Genomic DNA, 18,365 nt, shown 5'->3' on the forward strand with positions numbered 1-18,365 from the left:
ACCATTATTTCTCCTACAGCGTTGCTGAGTGTTGATATCAATGTCGAGTCGAGCACAGCAAGAGTTCAAGCTTAAGAGCTCAGGCCTCTGGACCTTCACCCCAGTCCATGCATTACTCATGCCGAGTCCAGAGCACATGGGGTGAACCTAGGCCTCCTGGCCTCAGGCCCAGCATCGTTATCGGTAATATTGAGAACATAACAAGTCCGGAGTTCATGAGCAAAAATGCTGGTCTAAGGTCTTGCGTTCAGCAGGCAAAAGATCTGACTGCAACCTGGAATGGGGTGAGAGATCTTGGAGACCTTGGCTGTCAATAGAGCGAGCTGCCCAGTCCAAAGTGATGAGAGGGAAGACAGCTGGAATAACAAGAGGTGATGGCACCCTAAGGTGCCACATGCAATGACTTCAGGAGTTCAGAGCAGCTTAGTTGACACATTGCAAACCCGAGAGTTGAAGCTGAAAGAGCTAAGGGCAATTACAGAGGCAGAGATCATTGGGATTGGTTCAGATCCAGGAAGACCGAGCATCATGCATATTGAGATGCCTGTGGGCTTGAGCTTGAGATAGCATCCACTATGGAGGCTCAGGCCATGATACTATCTGACTTTTGTGAGTGTTTGATGAGAAGCTGTTCAGGCAACCAACATGTGAAAAAGATTGGAGAGTGTGAACGAGGAGATAGGAAAAGATATCAGAGAGCTTAGGATCGATCATGAGAGGGCAATGACAGAGACATATAGTCGGCCAAAGAGCCAAGGTGAGAACATCACGAGATAGTTATGAACAATCAATAGTAAACCCAATAGCCAATGGGAAGAGAGAACCACAGGGTGGGAAAAGTAAAATTCCCATGAATTGTGGACCCGGAAAGTGACCTTGCACGACCGCAATGTCATTAAACTAGTGAGTGTGAGATGACACCTAAGTACAATAAACTCAACACCGTAACACAACTCAATTAAGCCAAGGGGAACCACTAAGAATCTGGATAAAACACAGGCAAAGACCCCTGGACCTCGACAGGGCAACCTTCACTAAGCCCAAATACACCATCAGGTCCCCATCTGGAAGGGGCTAGGAGCTGGGTATGCCAGACAGGAAACTGCACAGTTCCTGAGTACCTGGGTAATCCCGCAAGGATTAGGCTGGCGGTGCCACGAAGTATACTACAGAAATACCTCTCATCCCAAACAAAACCATACCCATGGTAGAACGCCTCAACAGTGTGTCTCCCCACAACCTCCTACTAATTAAGCCACATACATAAAAACTTACAGTGGTTCCCCCAGGCCACAACAATGCAAAACAACCATAGTAACCTCAGTGACCCCTATCGCTCACCATCACCCTTAAGCTCCAATGGAGGAGACAACACAATGATTGAGGGCTGGGTTGGAGCGCACCAACACAGTACCCCCATTACCACTGAAAAGGACCCACCCACACTCATGCCCCCTCACACACTACTCCCATCCATTACCTCCATCCTCGAAGCAGCCAAATGCCACAGATCCCCAGACTCGGCCAACATCCAAGGCCCTGATCTTGCACCCCCCCCCCCCAGAGAGTGAAGGAAGCATGAACAACCCTCCTAACCACACTGTGCTGAATCTCCTGACTTCTGCAACAGCAAGTTCCCCTCCAACTCCCCCATGCAATACCCACCCCCCAGCCATAGCTGACACACCTGACCCCATAACCCCAGCGGCCCAGCACCCACATGACGGCAACAAAACCTTCAACTACATCGACCATGTAGGCGAACTAGCCAACTTCCACGCCCACAGAGTGCAGCCAGTGAGAGTCCTTGCAAACATCAGCGAAGATTGCCTCAAACAATGGAGGGCCATCCCAAGAACTGCCCTAGCATACCCACTTGATGCTAAACACAGCCCTGAGGGTGACAAAAAATTCAGAAACAACTTGGCCACCTTCCTCAAAAGGGCCTTCCCCCAATCAGGCCCGAACATAACAGTCCGCCCCCCAATCGCCCAATCCAAAGACGTAACAGGAACCCCCTGGGGCTTCCTCATTGAGGGCCTCCACCCATCACATACTCATCGTGGGCCACCTATGGATGAGTCGCACAATCTGCTTCATAGCTATCGACTTTGCCAACTACAGGCCTACCAGCTATGTTGTCTCCTTGCATGGCCTCGGAGCTAATCTAAACGAAACTGGAGATGTCAAAAATGCGATCACCCAGAAGATCCTTGACCAAGGATCCACGTTCAGATCCTTCCTGGAAAGGGCACACCTACACACCGATGACATAAACCACATAGCAACCAGCTGCACTGTCATACCCTGTGGTTATGCTGCATCCAACCATGGGAACTGGCTCAACCAGTCCAAACGCAGGAACCCAACCTCTGACTCCAATGTAACAATGTGGGAAGTCCATCTCCCCTCCCCATTCTTTGAAGTCCCGGACCCCATGAACACCAGCTTCGACCAGTGGGTCCAACTATTCAGAGAAACCTCATTTGCCACCCCAACGAGTAACAACGGGTCAGCTAGTGGCTCCCATATATACTGCCACACATGCAAAGGATTGGACCACACTTTCGCAGTATGCCCAATCCATGAGCACCATATATGGCATGAACTCAACCCAAGCACCACTAGTCCGGCATCAAATCCTGACAACCCGCCCCACTCCCACCCAGCAAGATGCAGCCACAGTAGGTACCAAGGACAAAACCGGGGATGCAGAAGACACCATGCCTAATGGCCAGCTTAGATGGAAACCAGTAATCCCAATCCCATCTAAACCCATATAAAAATACTCCGTACAATACACTCAACATGTGAATGAAACTAACTAAAAATAACCTGAGATGAAGCAAAATAAAACTAAAATAACAACAAAACAGCATTAACCAAGAGCACCCAAATCTACTGGACTGCAAGGTGACAGGAAAGCACACTTGCCCACACCCCCTCTGCTCCTCCCAATGGCCAGCAACCAGGAAGGAGCTTACAAACAAAAGCCAGCAAAAAAGTGAACTTAAACAGCAAACATTGGACCCCCAATCAGGTCCCAGCATGAACTCAACCAGTAAATGGCCTCCCCCCTCTGCCCCTGGAGGACCACTGGCTTTCACCATTTTCCAAACGTCCAAGGATAGAGGCAGAGGATCTGAAAATGGCCCCTACCCACACCCCCCTCCATCTAAGAGGTGGTGACCCCACCCATAATTGCCTCCCCAGACTAAAAATTGGCACCCTTAACATCAAAGGCGCAAATAGCCCCACCACCAAACACAAATGGGCAACCCTCACACAAAAAATGAAAAAAGAAGGATACAGCATCATGTGCCTCTCCAAAACCCATACTGACCAGCACCAACAAAACTACCTAAATGACATCTACAACTCCAAGTACATAATCGCTCACTCCATCAACCAAGAACACACCTGTGCTGGCGGAGTTGCAATCATAATCAACAAGAGCATAATCAAGACCCCCCCCAGAACCACCAGAGTCATTGAACCCGGCCGCGCTCTCCTCATGGAAATAGAATGGCCACCCAACCACCCCATAAACATCTTAGCTGTATATGCCCCCAACTCTCACAATGACAACTCCCAATTCTGGGAGAACCTACGCCAAAAACTCCTAGACTCCCCCATTGACATAATGCTAGGGGGACTTCAACATGGTAGAAGAGGCTATTGACAGACTTCCCCCCACCCAGACCCGGACATAACTACTACAGCCCTCCGAGACCTTACTTCCCTCAACAGCCTAGCTGATGGATGGAGAGAATCACACCCGGCCCCAGAAAGGAACTATACCTTCGGCCACACTACAGGAACATCCCTCTCCAGGATAGGTGGAATTTACATGAGTGACGACATCAGAGGAAAAGCCTACAAATGGGAAATTTCCAGCCCAGACATATCAACCACAGATCACCAACTAATATCCATTGAGCTAAGAGACAACCATGCCACCACGATTGGGAAAGGGCCATGGGCCATTCCCCTGTACCTAACCAATGACCAAACTTTCCTTACTGAGGTTGAGTCCATCGGCAAGGAGGTCCTCGACAACATAACCAGAAACAACAGCAAGACCCAGAACATATTCCAAAACTTTGTGTCTGCTGTGACCCGCTTAGCTAGAAAAACCACCAAAATAAAAGCTGGCAAACTCAACTCAGAAATAAAATGACTCACTCACAGACGTGACAAAGCCATACAAAGACTACCCTTGGCTGATGAGACCCTCACGGAAATGACACAGGTTCAAATTCAGAACTTAACAAAAAGAATAAATGAAATAGAAAAACTCAAACAAGCCAATCAAAAGCACACACTGGAGCGAACAAAGGACTCCTCAGCAAAACAACCAATAAATACTGGTGAAAATGGGGGAAAGAAAACAAACCACACGACACTATACCTGAACTGAGACTACCAGACTCAAACCCGCCAGCCTACACCTCCAACTCAGAAGAGATGTCAGACATAGCAGCCAACCACTACAACGCAGTCCAACACCGAGACCTAACTGCCCACCAAGAAGAGAGAGACAACCACATCAGAGACTCCCTCAATGCAATCCGGAACCTAGTTCCACCAGAAGTGTCATATCCCGGGATCCCGACCCCGCACACTCCCACCACATCACACCTTCCTAACAACTTCACCATCCCCTACACCATGCCTCCCCACTCTCCAAATCACCTTCCCTCCTGGCTGTCTCAGCTCCGGTCGGGTTGCGGCACACCGAACCTTGGCTACTCCCATCCCGGAACCTCGGTCCCGAGTCGGAACATTCGGAGACCCCGGATTTGCTCCGATATCCTGACGGACCTCCGACATCCCGTGACATGCCCTTAAACCATTCCCTCGCCCACTTCATTTATTGTAGTCACCCAACATCCTTCGGACACGCAACTCCGCTTTCGGAACTAACCGTATCCTTCGGTGATCTCCTTCACGCTATCACTTATTAGTCATCTTCCATTCTTAGCACGACTACCTTCTTACTACCATTCAGTCGGCTAACCCCCCTTCCCCATTTGTCTTCCTCATTCATTTTCCGGCCTCCAACTCCGCCCTCCTTGGCCCGACACCTCGGTCCCCCGTTTTAGATATCGTTCGGAACCTTTCGGTACCTCTCGGTATCATTCGGTACCTTTCGGTGTTTTCCCCGTTTTGTCATTTCGGGCTTTGACTAAAGTCCTCCCCATCCACTTTTATAAATACATGTAGATTAGAACCTGTAGTTCCTCAGTTCTAATCTCGACTAAAATGCCACCCAAAGTCCCTCTGAGTGATTCCCGTCTCTGTTCTACAAGACACCTCAGACATAAGAAATACAAGGACTAACGGAGACGTAACGGAGGCACAGCGCTCCCTCCGAGTCGCTGAGGCCGCGTCCTTCTTAGAGCCTCTTGTACCATCCAGCAGAACCGGGCTCCCTGAGGGGCTTCGGTTCATCACCGGAGCCTTCGGACCCCCCTCTAGTTGAGCCCCCGCCTGCATTCGGACTCACGCATTCACCCCTTCTTCCTTAACCGACGGGTTTTTGACAAGAAGCCCACACTGATTTGGCCACCCCACTAAACCTCGTGGATATAGAAAAGGCCCTAAACCAGTCACCCAATGACAAAGCCCCAGGCCTTAATGGCATACCCACTGAGCTATACAAGAACCTAAACACCAGATGGAAGAAACATAAAAATGAAAACCAAGGCTTTAATGTGGTAAAACTCCTTACTCACCTAGCAAATGACATTGAAAAGAATGGCACTACATGCCCTCTCATCTCAGAGGGGTGGCTCTGCCCCATCTATAAGAAAAAAGATAAAAGAGAAATTGAGAACTATAGACCCATAACTGTACTAAACGCAGAATACAAAATAATCACGATGGCCATCATGAATAAACTATCCCCCATAGCCCCCCTCCTTATCCATAAATGCCAAGCAGCCTTCATCAGAGACTGCAGCATCTTTGACCAGATTGACCTCGTCAACCGCATGACTGACCTATGTGAACTGACTGGCCAGGATGGAGCGATTATTGCCCTTGACCAGGAGAAAGTGTATGACCGCATCTGACATGACTATCTTTGGAAGGTCATGGAAACCATGGGAATCCCACCCAAACTTATATTAACAATCAAAAGTCTTGTCATATCCGTGCATACCCGACCCCGACCCGACTTCCGGACCTCCACCCTCTTCACCTCCGGAGTCATACCCTACCGCTGCCGTTCTGATACTCACCTTTGGTCCTGGCAACACACCTCTTTCTACCTCCCATGCCACCTCTACTCCTTCCTTCCCTCTCCTCCCCTATCTCCATCCGTTCCGATACTCACCTCGGACCGAACACCGCCCCTCTCACCACCCTCCTCCTACTCCTCCACTCCTCCCTCACAACACCCCCACCCCTCCATCACCCTCCTACACTTCCCCCGTCCGCTCCGATACTCACCTTCGGACCTGACAACTCTCCTCTCCACCACTCCTTCTCTCTTCCCTTTCTCCTCTCTCCTCCCTCTGGTACTCTTCCGCCGACCTCCCGCCAAGTTACGACCTTCCACCGCTGTCCCGTACTTCGTACTCGGGCACCGCTCGTACCTTTGCTCCAAGCTTCCGTCATAGTCCCTACCTCGGACTTTGACTCCACCTCGGTCTTAGTCCATTGCATTGGTGACCTCATACTACGTAAACACCATTGCCAATATTCCTCGGACTTTCAACCCCGCCTCCGTAACCTCTGTAAGCTCCGCAAACTCCGAGCTTCGCGGATCACCTTCAGCACTTTCGCCGCTTGTAATGTATCTTTCACGTTTTCCCCTCATCCCTATTTGGACTGCTGCTTCTTCCCATTCTAGCCAGTTAGTCATCATCCCCACTTCTCCTCATCCTCCTGCCCCTCTGGGCCTCGCCCTCCCTACCTCCTTTTGGACGTATCACAGGTCCTGCCTTATGACCTTCGGTACCGCTCCGCTTCTGTCTACCCTTTGTTCCCATTTGGACGTCTTCGTTCCAATTCGGATTCCCTTTGTCTCCTTGTGCTTTTGCCCCCTCCATTATATATATCGGTGCTTGTACATACTCGTTTTGGGCTCAGTCCGAAATCGACCTGAAATGCCCCCTAGAGACTTCCTGCTCACCTACTGTGAAATTAGGGACCAAATGGACAAACAGCAATGGCACAGCGCTCCGCTTGAGTCGCTGAGGCCAAGGTCCCTCCACGCTAAGTCTCTGATTCCACTCCGGAGTCGTCTGTATCAGCCCATCTCTAACAAGTCTCTACTCTAAAGCTAAAACAAAAGTGATCCTCAATGGCGTAATCAGCAAAGAATTCCCAATAACAAGAGGGGTCTGCCAAGGCAACCCCCTATCCTGCCTCCTCTTTAACTTTGCTATAGAACCACTAGCAAACACCCTCAGAGAATCCCCCTCCCTTAAGGGCCTAGAGATCAATACCCCCTCCCTCTCACAAAGAGTAATTGTATCCCTCTTCGCCAATGATGCCGCTGTCTTCCTCTCCAAAGACGATGACCTACACAACCTATTCTCAACACTAAACCGCTGGTGCATCACATCTGGTGCAAGGTTCAACCAAGAAAAAACCGTCATCCTCCCAGTCAGCTCCCCAGAATTCCGCGAAAGAGTCCATAACGAAAGAACCCTTAGCCCCTGTGGTGACGAAAGCATAGATGAGTCAATAACCATTCTAAAAGATGGACAAACAATGAGATACCTAGGGGCCCAATGCGGGAACAAACCCAACCATAATGACCCCTGGCCCTCAATCATAACAAACGTAGAAAAATCACTCACCCAATGGAATAAAACCCACCCATCCATTGAGGGCAGACGCCTGATCATCCAAATGACCATCGGTGGAATGACACAATTCCACACTCGTGCCCAGGGAATGCCAAAAAACCTTGAACAACACCTGAACAAAAGAATACGAGAGTTTATATGGAACTCCGAAAGCCCCCCCCCCCAATCAGCATGAATCAACTGAACAAACCAAAAACCAAAGGCAGTAAAAATGTCTTGAACTTACAAGATAGGAACGAGGCAATCCACCTCATCAAACTCCAAAAAATCCTCGACAAAACCCCCAATAGGCCCCTGGCCTCAGATGCTGCTGAAGCAATCCTAATAGCCACCCTCCTGAAAAACCAACTGCCCCAGGACCCAGCATACCCCTTCATCACAGCCCCCTGAAGAAACCACAAAACAATATGCCATTGGGGACCCAAAAGACATCAAAATCTTCTCCCCATCCCTGCTCTACACCCCGCTTGACCACCACTACAGAATATTTGGCAGGACCCCCCCGGTTACCCCAAATAACCCCACCCCCCAACCACAACAGCCTCACAACGAAGTGGCATTCATGGATGGGTCCTGCTCCCAAAATGGTGAGACATACGCCACAGCCGGCTTTGGAGTATGGTATGGCCCAAACAATCCCCAGAACACCAGCAAAAGAATCAATCCCCACTACTCACAATCCAATAACATAGCCGAAATACTCACCATACATCACGCCGCCACCTCCATACCGCCATCATCCAACCTCCATATCAAATCCGACTCAAAATGGTGTATCAACTCCCTCTGCAACAACCTCAAAACCCTCGAAGACTCAGACTACACCTACGCAAAGAACAGCTACTTTATCAAACTGACTGTAAGCGCCCTGAGAAGTAGACTCACCCCCACCTCATTCGAATGGCTTAAAGGCCATGCTGGGATCCGCAGAAATGAGGAAGCGGACAACCTCGCCGCAATAGGGGCACAATTAGCCCCAGAACACCTCCCACCTGTAGAACCTCCCCCCCCCCACACATACCAAGCGGAGCCCACCTACGTGCCCTAAACCAATCCACAGTGACCAGACTAATCTGCAGATCCAGATTAGCCAAAATACCCGATCAAAGAACAACAACAGCCAATAACATCACCAGAATCCAATCGACTCTGGCAAGCCTAAGTAATGACCCCCCCACACAAAACAACATATGGGAAACTATAGCGAAGAACCACAAGGAAACCTCACCTGAGATCCAGAACTTCCTCTGGAAGCTGACCCACAGCTGTCTCAAAATTGGCAAATACTGGAAGAAAATCCCAGGCTTTGAACACTGGGGAGAGTGTGACCAATGCCAACAAACAGAATCGATGGCTCACATCTTATGTATTCGAGTGCCCCCTCAACCATGGAGAATGGGCATGGGCTACAGCCAAGGCAATGTGCGACCGAAGAAAAATCACATGGCCCCCAACCTTAGACACCTCACACGTGATGGCTGCCCCAATAACTAAAATAAAGAACACTAACGGTAACCTGAGAAAGGGCGAAACAAGACTGTACCGTATTGTAATGCCAGAATGCATGTGGCAAACCTGGAAGGCCAGATGCCGGAGAGTCATCAACCCTGACCACCCACAAACCACACTAACCGAAATAAAAAACGCCCTCCGTGCTCAATGATAAACTCCAACAAGACATTGCCCTAACAAACCGGAAAAAGTATGGCCGAAAGGCCCTACCGGCCAAACTAGTCCTGCATACCTGGAGCGGAAACCTTCACAAGGAAGGGAGACTGCCGGATAACTGGCTGAATAGCACCGGGGTTTTAGTGGGTATACCGGACCCTCCGTGACCGAGTCCGGGAGCCCCACACAGCACCAAACCAGCCAGTGCGTAATGCATTTCCCTGCGGTGGCAAACCGGCATTCAAACCACTCCACACTCCATGGGATTCTACCTCCCTGTACAAACCCCAAATACATGTTATGTATCGCGAAAGCTAATGGGGTTCCACCAAAAAAAAAGAAGGTGACCTTGCAAGCAAGGTAACAAAGCAGCATCCTGCCTCCACACATGTTTCGTCCCTAGCTAGTCATGAATCCCATCCATCTCAGTGGGAGATAACAAGTCGGTTCTGGACTCCTAACTCTCTCAATGACCCATCAAATTCCACCACTGTCCTTTGCTTCTATCTCTGCTACTAGCTCCGATGTCCCATTGCATCTTCAATCTTCCCTGGGATCCATGTCCACCCATTAACTTGATTAGGCCTCCAGGGTTTCCAGAGCCGACCCTGGTTGAAGAATTTCCTTGTCTATGTGAGAATGAACTTCCTGATAGAGCTGGGCTTTACTTAATAGCTTGATGGGAGATTGAGTTTCCTGGCCCATCTGGTGTCGATCCTTCATTTGCAGAGGTGCTGTCACTTCCCAGCCAACCGAGTAGCCAATTTTCCACGGCCTCACCTCATCTCTTGCTGTGTTCGCTGCTATCTCAACACTTTGTGTGTCATTGGCCACACACATGGCAAGCGGCACAGGAGTGGGTGCCCACTCTGAAGACTTGAACCCTCAACCGTACAGGACTTGCTCTGTGCAAACCTTCTGCGAAAGTGTGGTTAAGGGCCCTCGCGCCGTCGATGCCAAGATTATGTTGATTGAACATTATGGGGACCTTCGTGGCATGTCACATTGATTTCTTATCCTTCACGTTACCCGGGCCTGTGGAAGAGACTTTTACATTCGCTTGGGTTGAGATCCAGGGATATTGAATGTGGTAGATACTGTGTGTTGTGGGATATATGGTCATTGCATGAGAACTAAGGCACACTGAATAACTGGGGAACACACCGCCTGAAGCGGCACTCTTCTCATATTGTGTCCTTCACCATCAACGGCGTCGCCCTCAGTCGAGACCCCACCTGAGTTTCTCATTCCTCCAGCAGTTATTGTCCTTTCCTTTTTCCCCCCCACATTTCTTGCTTCACAATTGCCCCGAGTCCCAGTCCAGCTGCGAGAACATGGAAGGCAAAACCCACTTCTTCCATCAGACGGCTCCCCTTGAGTGCGTCATCATCTAGAAGTAGGAGAAATGAATCGCAGAACGCCTCACTGCCGCCCTGTCACGACCCGGCAATTCCCACGGTCAGGTGACCACTTCCCACACCTTCTCCCTCCTCTGCTTCGACCCCGTCAACTCCGCTGCCCACCCGATGCCACCTGGACAAGCCTGTCATCCATCCCTGTCACTGCTACCTGTTCCACGGCCCATCATGGGCCTATGAGTCATTCCTTATTATGCTTGTTTCCTTGATGGCCGTGCATGGCCGTCCTCCTCCCATGCTCTTTGTTTGTTTTTGCTCCTTCTTAAGCCCGCCCGCAATCTCCATGAGATCTGGCAACTTATTCCTATTCATTTTGTTACACTTAAATACCGGTTGTACACTACCTCGTACTTTAGTTCGGAAATCAACTAGGGTTACCCCCTGTGCTTCCTGTCTGACCCAGTCGCACCTTCTGTTCTCTGAAATATCGGGGCCGCGTCAAGTACAAGGTGCAATGCTCACAAACGAGTCGTTGAAGCCGAAACCCCGCTTTCGCCATGATTGTCATCCCCACCCTTAATGGGCTGTTACACCGGAGTAGCGGACCTTAACGGTCGCCGACGGCGAGTCATGGTAACATTTTCCCACACCCTGACATGCCCGCTCACTTACTATTTTCCAGAGAAAGAGACATCTTAACCTTCTTGGTCTCCTTTGGAGCCGCAACTCAGCTCTCCTTGAACATTGGGTGCAGAATTTGCAAGTTAAAGAGCAGTTACAATTGTCGGCATAAGTCCAGCCATACTCGATTTCACCATGTCCTCTTGAAACGTACACGACGACTGAGGTCCAGTACAACGAAGAAAGCTGGCCACATACCTTCACAATGGTGGCCAAGACCAGACGTGTTTTTCAGAGGATTTAAAGCATACAGTTGGTCTGCAAGACAATTTCTTCGCTTCAGGTGGAAGAGTCATTGGGGGCATTACCCAGTTGGATTTGATACTTCATGCCATTCACCTTGGTGTGCTGCCAAACATTGTAAGTGATGAATCGAACAATGCAAGAGGGGAAAGAGGACAAACGTCTTATTCGCACCACATGCGGCACACTGATTACCATATAACAATATAACAATAAATTCAGACAACTCCGCTACAATACAGCTAAGGTCATAACTGAAAAGCTAGACCTCATTGACTGATCAAATCTTAACCAAAACACCAAGAAACAACTCGAAGATCAAAACCGGCAATGAACCAAACCACCACCAGCTGCCCTCTGAACATGCCCCCATATATGACCAGCCAAATGGATAAATGCAACGTGCCAGATATGAGACAAAGCAATTGCCACCCTATCTGGAAGTGATGGGAAATCCCGCTTTAATAACAGAGTATGGCCCAAAAACCATCTATTCCACCCATGGGGCCAGGATAAAGCGGAATTATCAGATAGGAGTGAAGGAATTACCTGACACACCCTGCCACAAACAAGTAAAGGGATGTCCTCCAAAACCTCTTGTGACGAACGCGCGATGTCAGCCAAAGTGGACACTCGATAGGCCTCGAAAATAGGGCAGTCACAGAACAAATGACAAGGAGATTCCAAACAATTACAACCATTCTGACACCGCCCACTTCGACTCAGTCCCCTGAAAAACATCAATGAATTAGAGGGCAACTGACCAGATCAAAGGTACAACTGGACAGCAGCAGAGTAGCCAGCATTGGATCTCACATATGGGAATGGTGGGCATGATGGGAAGTTGGGATTGGGCAGGCGAAACTCGGGTGTCGCAGACAATGCATGGTGGGACATTGACACAAACCGAGATGAGAAATAAGAGAGCAGGTTTGAATCAACGTACCTGGATGCCACACCACAAAGTCATCCATCGAAAATGAAGGTAGGGGAGCCAGTGGTGACTGCAATGGGTCGAAATGAGCTTGAGCTGCCAAGCGATCAGCAGCATTGTTCAACCTCGAAGCGACATCAAGCTCCTGAGTATGAGCCTTCACATGATAGATGGAGAAATTCTGGTTGTTTGCCACAATTTGTTCCAACCACCGATACCAAGGTCGAGCAGGCTTGTATGACCAAAAATTTGGAGGCAATGTGCCTGCACGAATATCTTGTATTAAACAGATCGAGTGCAGATGATCGGAGAAAACCGCAACGGCAGTGGGAGTGGGGTGTGACAAGATGGCTGCCATAATATGGACTGTTGGAATACAAGTCACATGATGAAACTGAACCGGAATATCCGGGAATATTCTAGGGGTTACTAGGCACCTGTGTAAGCGCTGGGCATAGAAGAGCCTGGAATATTGTTGAGAAGTATAAATATGGGCGCTGGAGCGCCATGTGTATTTTAGTTATATTTCTTTCTATATTACATCTGGGTTGCGAGTGAACCGCTGAAGCGGGTTGCCATATTTGGAACGCCGCGTTTACAACATGGACCGACGTCGGTCACAGTGATCATTCCCCCCAAAAAAAAAACTGAATTCGGCGGGTGCGTTGCGATCACCATGCATATAGTCTGATTAGACACTGCTGCACTGCGGTAAGCCACGGTTGAACCGGGGTTAATGGGACCCAAGGAGTTAGCAGAGTTTGCGTGAGCGAGAGCTTCATGAGCAACGATGGAAGCATCCATAACTAAAGAGCGCTTGTTAGTTCGAGTTTGTTCCTCGCGCTCTTTTATTAGTGATCCCGGACTTGTGCATGAAAAGTAAAGTTTGAACCCGAACCGCTGGTTGGGAAATATGAACCGCGACACAGAACATCCACTACGTACCAACTAGGTTACAGCGTGACAATGGGCATCAGGTTGTACTTGAGACCCAGCTGACATTGCAGCCCCAAAGCTGACCGCCGGATCCATGGTAGTACTGCAGTCATCCGCTCAATCCGGTTTCTGTTTTTTGAACGTTGTTGTGGGGACAAGTCCGTGCAGGTCAAACCAACCCTTATCACGCATTTCACCCCCTACTGCATCAGGGACTAGGATTGGTGAGTCGTGGTAATAGTAGGAGTTGTAGATACTGTGGAGGTGGTTCTGACGAGCTCAAGATCGTCGGATCTGGTTGGGTGGTTGAGGAGATATGACCTTTTCTTTATTTTCCTTATTATTTTCATTCATTCACACATGTGACTTTCCTTTTATATTTGTATCGGACTCTTCCGTGACAACTGTACAGACAGTTAGTTAGAGGTTAGACAGAGTATCAGCACCGTACTCGCAGGACCCACATCTACCCTAGAGATAGAGAGAGCCCTACCCCCCCAGACCTGAGTCGCGAGTCTAGTTGGATAGACCCGTTACAACGTCATCCCAGATGACTCTTTTCCTTTTCCCCCCTCATCTCTGGGCTCGTCATGTCACGGTGGTTCACTCCCCTACACGTTCTTGGTTTTTGCACAAGTTACGTACCTTGGAGTTCGCTGGCCAACTTGTTTCGCTTAAGAGGAGCATCTAATTTTGGCAGCTCTCGGGGTTGTTCCCGATTCGAGAATTCAAGCACTGGGTCATTGGTCTTCTGAAGCTTGGCAGATTGGCAGATTAAAGAACCCAGTTGTTATGTATTCGTACGCCTGCTTCGACGTCGATTTTTGATATTCTCCAAACTCTGTTGAGCTCCCTCCTTTTCCCCTTGGATTGGGGACTATGGCCCAATAGATGTCTAAGCTTTCTGAGGTGTGGCCATGGGCATACCTGTAGTGCGTGCTCCCTGGTCTGTGTGGTCGCACCACATGTGCACCCATATATGCGGATACCGAAGCGGTGGTAGTATTCGCCGATGTGGCGAAACTGGGTACTGGGTGACTCCTCTAAATGTTTTGCGGTCCAGGGTTTTAAACCTGGCGGTTGGATCGAGCGGTGGGGGGATGTGGTTTGCGACATAGAAGCCGCAGGGCTGCCGTTGAGGCCATTGGAACAGCATGCATTTACCATTGTTTACATCGAGTCAAAATCTTACTGCCAAACGTAGTTTTTACCAGAGCGACTGGATATACTGTACTCACACAACCAACTACCAGTTGCATCCGGAGCGTGACAAAAAGTATTGAACCGGCAGCTCAGACTGATGCGTGACACCCAACTGGTGAGCCTACCATAAAAGGAAGGCAATACTATCAGAAATTGATCACGTTAAGAACTAAATTTGAAAATATGTTCGCTTGTCTTTCTGAAAAATTTCCTGCACTTGGCTACCCCATAATGGATGGCTTTGCACTTGCACGGCAAATTTGTTCTCACACAGATGAACCTATCTCATACAGAAATATTCCAAGGGCTCTCATTGGATCCTACTTTCCTAGTGAAGCCCTATCCGTGACTGAGTTCCTCGATTTTAAACTTCCATCCCTCCAAACATCTTTGGACATATCTGTGTGTCTCAGCCACCACCCACCCTCGGTCAAGGAACTGGCTGAAAATGATCTCCGCAGCATGCACTGGCCCCCCCGTCCCACAATTAAGAAACTCATTTCCGAATATGAATCTGACTACAATAACCCTCCTCATTCGGTTAAAATTGGCGTGCGCTACATTCCCACTAACATCCTCCAAATCTGGGAAACCCTATTTTGCCTACAGAACCTGCAGGAGGTGTGGGAGGAATCCAAGGTGCAAGTTGGGAAATTAGCGAACCTTTACCCGGCACAGCATGCTGCTATCATAGCAGCCCAGAGATGACTCCTGTCTTGCAAATGGAATGCCAAAGTCCTCGGATTCTCAAAATTAGTTTCTAGTTCTATTGGGGGGCTCACACGTTACCTCTCCCTTTCCTGCCTTGTGACCACAGACATTATGTTCCACACCGAACTCCTGAAAAATGTGCTGGTGGCTGGGAATGTAAGCGCGAGGATTTTGAGCCCCTTAGACATTCAGTACCTGACTGGGTGTGCAATGCAATCAGATGGGGATGGGTTGGGAAGATATAGGGATGATCTTACCTTCAAAACTCTCCGTGGGTTTGGGGCCGAGCTCAAATCCGGATCTGTATCTCAATTTGGGGGTATCATGCTCGTTAATAATAACCACTGGATGGCGTTCTCAATTTCTCCCATTGAATCAACAATTTACCTTGGTGATTCCTTATGCCCAACGGGGGACGTGCAATCAGCTGCAGCAAAGGAAGCGATTATGGTCCTTCAATGGTGGCTCAATGCATCCTACTCCAGATCAGATCGATCATTCCACATTGCATGGCTACCGATTGCGTACCAAAATGATGCCTCATCGTGTGGCTTCTTTGCTCTTGATGCACTGATGCATCACCTTATCCCAACCGAACACCCGCTCCACACTGGCAATGACACAGCGACACTTCATGTCAAACTTCTGATGTCGATTCTTGACTGTCACAGCACGCAAGTAAGTAAGTAGAATGTGGCCAAGGTAATGAAAAATCTCACTGCCCTGCAATCAGACAGTCCCAGCGCTCGTCCCTGTGACAGTGGTTGACCCAGTGGAAGTGACCCCAGAAATGACAGTCAGACAATCAATGGCATCAGCGATAACGAACCCGGTACCTACGATATTCCCAGCAGCAGCAGCTAACCCAGCGACAATCCTAGCAATGATGACATCGTCAAACCAAGTGGCACCGGAAATGACGATCAGACAATCGATGGCATCAGTTGAAGCAATAACAATGCCGACACCTACAATATTCCCAGTAGCAGCAGCTAACCTGGCAACGATGATCCCAGCAATGAAGACATCGTCAAACCAAGTGGCTCCGGAAATGATGATCGGACAATCAACAGCGTTAGTTGAAGCAACGATGACCCCAGCAATGATGATGTTGCCAGACCAAGCAGCACCAATGCTCCCATTGGCAGACCTTGGATCGAACCCCAATAGCGGAGGACTAAGGGGAGAAAGGAAAAAGCTGGACCTCACCTTTTGGGAGGAAGATAAGGGACATGGGATACTGAAATTCTTCTCCCGTGTCAGTCGCAAGGAATTTGAGCAACAGACATTGATGCAGTTTGAGAAGATCACGGAGAGACATGAAGATGCACAGATGGAAGAGCAGCTGGTGTCCAGGGTTAAGGCAGAGAAGAGCCGAGCATTAGCTCGAGAACGACAGCAGCGGCACCGAGCAAAGTTGGCAGTGGTGAACGGGACTGAAGTGGGGGAAAAGGTGAACAAAGTGACTTCATCGGGACGAAAATGGTTTTGACTGAAAGTGATATCCAGGGCCTGGATGGTGCGGACACGAATGCTAGTGTTCCAGGCATGTTGGTTCCAACAGCAGAGATATCACGGCCAAAACGTCAGATTGAAGAATTCTTGAGAAAAAAAAGCGCCAAAAGACTGCCCACTGCTCAAGCAACGTTATCCAGCCTCCTAGGATGAAGGTCCGAAAGTTTGCACGTGCGACAAACTGGTTCCAGCCCATCTTTTGGGTTGTGATAACCGAAGTGGCGGCGACTGTCGGCTGGAGCATGAGCCCCACTGAAATTGTGAAGGGGTGTCAAACAAGAAGCCAGAAACTCTTCCAATCACTCTGGGCTGATGTTGTTCGTAAATGGATTGACCGCACAGGGTCACGTCCATGTTGGTCTGAGGAGACACTTGCAAAGGTCGCGAAAGAGAGTTGTCCTGGGGGGAACATTACAAGGAAGGGCATATTAGTGAGTTAAGTATTAATTAGAATCATATTGAGGACTTATCAAACGATAGGCATCCTATCCTGAGACCATAGAGGCAATCAAACAAACACTCCTTAGCATTCGACAAGCTGGCGCCGCACTGGATGCTCACCAAATTCGTGGTGTCATCATTGCGCAGATTCAGCATAGCCGGCCCAGCATCCTAAGGACAGTTGTGAGAAAAGATGGAAGCATCTTTGCAGCGAGTATGGGCTGGGTTCGAAAGTTTCTCAAAGAGGAGATGAAGTGGAGCTTGCGTCGAGCGACACATGCCTCCCAAAAGATCCCTCCCAATGCCGATGATAAAATTTATTCTTCATTGCTTCGCCAAGCATACTCCATCCGTCGATACATGATTCCTGATAGCCTCCGGGTGAACTCAGACCAGACTCAAGTAATCTACCAACAAAATTCGACCTCTACATATGAAAAGAAAGGATCACGCCAGGTTTCCACTGTCAGCCATGATGAAAAGCATGCTTTTACTCTTAATGTGGCCATTTCTGCGAATGGGGGTCTTTTGCCATTCCAGGCCATCTTCCGAGGCAAAACCCCAGCAAGTCTCCCCTCAATAAATGCCCCAAATTATGATGACACAAAGCGGCTCGGCTTTCTTTTCGAGATCTCTGGCAATGACACCTATTGGGCTAATATTGGAACAATGCAATCATTTGTAAAAACAATTCTGGTCCCTTATTTCAACGCTGAAAAGGGCCGACTCTCCCTTTGTTGGAGGAACCGTGTGCTATGGGAGGCCGGACGAGTTTTCGTACAGCCACATTCCCACATCCGGGTGAGGAACTCGCCCGGACAGCCACATTCCCGCGGTAGCGTGACTACTTAG

General features: G+C 49.2%; 2 protein-coding genes across 2 annotated transcripts; one reads left to right on the top strand and one right to left on the bottom strand.

The window, feature by feature from the left end:
- Nucleotides 1-12,091: 12,091 nt before the first annotated feature.
- EI90DRAFT_3257613 (uncharacterized protein) lies at nt 12,092-12,681 on the bottom strand (the record flags this gene model as incomplete). The annotated part of the gene is made up of 2 exons (XM_039066607.1): nt 12,407-12,681; nt 12,092-12,322 (listed from the first exon to the last, which is right to left on the bottom strand). The coding sequence occupies exons 1-2, from the start codon at nt 12,512-12,514 to the stop codon at nt 12,092-12,094; spliced, it is 339 nt and encodes a 112-aa protein (XP_038909800.1). The 5' UTR covers nt 12,515-12,681.
- A 3,086-nt stretch (nt 12,682-15,767) lies between these two features.
- On the top strand, nt 15,768-18,365 carry EI90DRAFT_3133107 (uncharacterized protein; the record flags this gene model as incomplete). Its single annotated transcript, XM_039064548.1, has 5 exons — nt 15,768-16,235; nt 16,291-17,010; nt 17,067-17,107; nt 17,221-17,503; nt 17,553-18,365. The coding sequence occupies 5 exons, from the start codon at nt 15,768-15,770 to the stop codon at nt 18,363-18,365; spliced, it is 2,325 nt and encodes a 774-aa protein (XP_038909801.1).

This window comes from Cantharellus anzutake, assembly GCF_015039405.1.
Source record: "Cantharellus anzutake strain C23 chromosome Unknown EI90scaffold_97, whole genome shotgun sequence".
Lineage (NCBI taxonomy): Eukaryota > Fungi > Basidiomycota > Agaricomycetes > Cantharellales > Hydnaceae > Cantharellus > Cantharellus anzutake.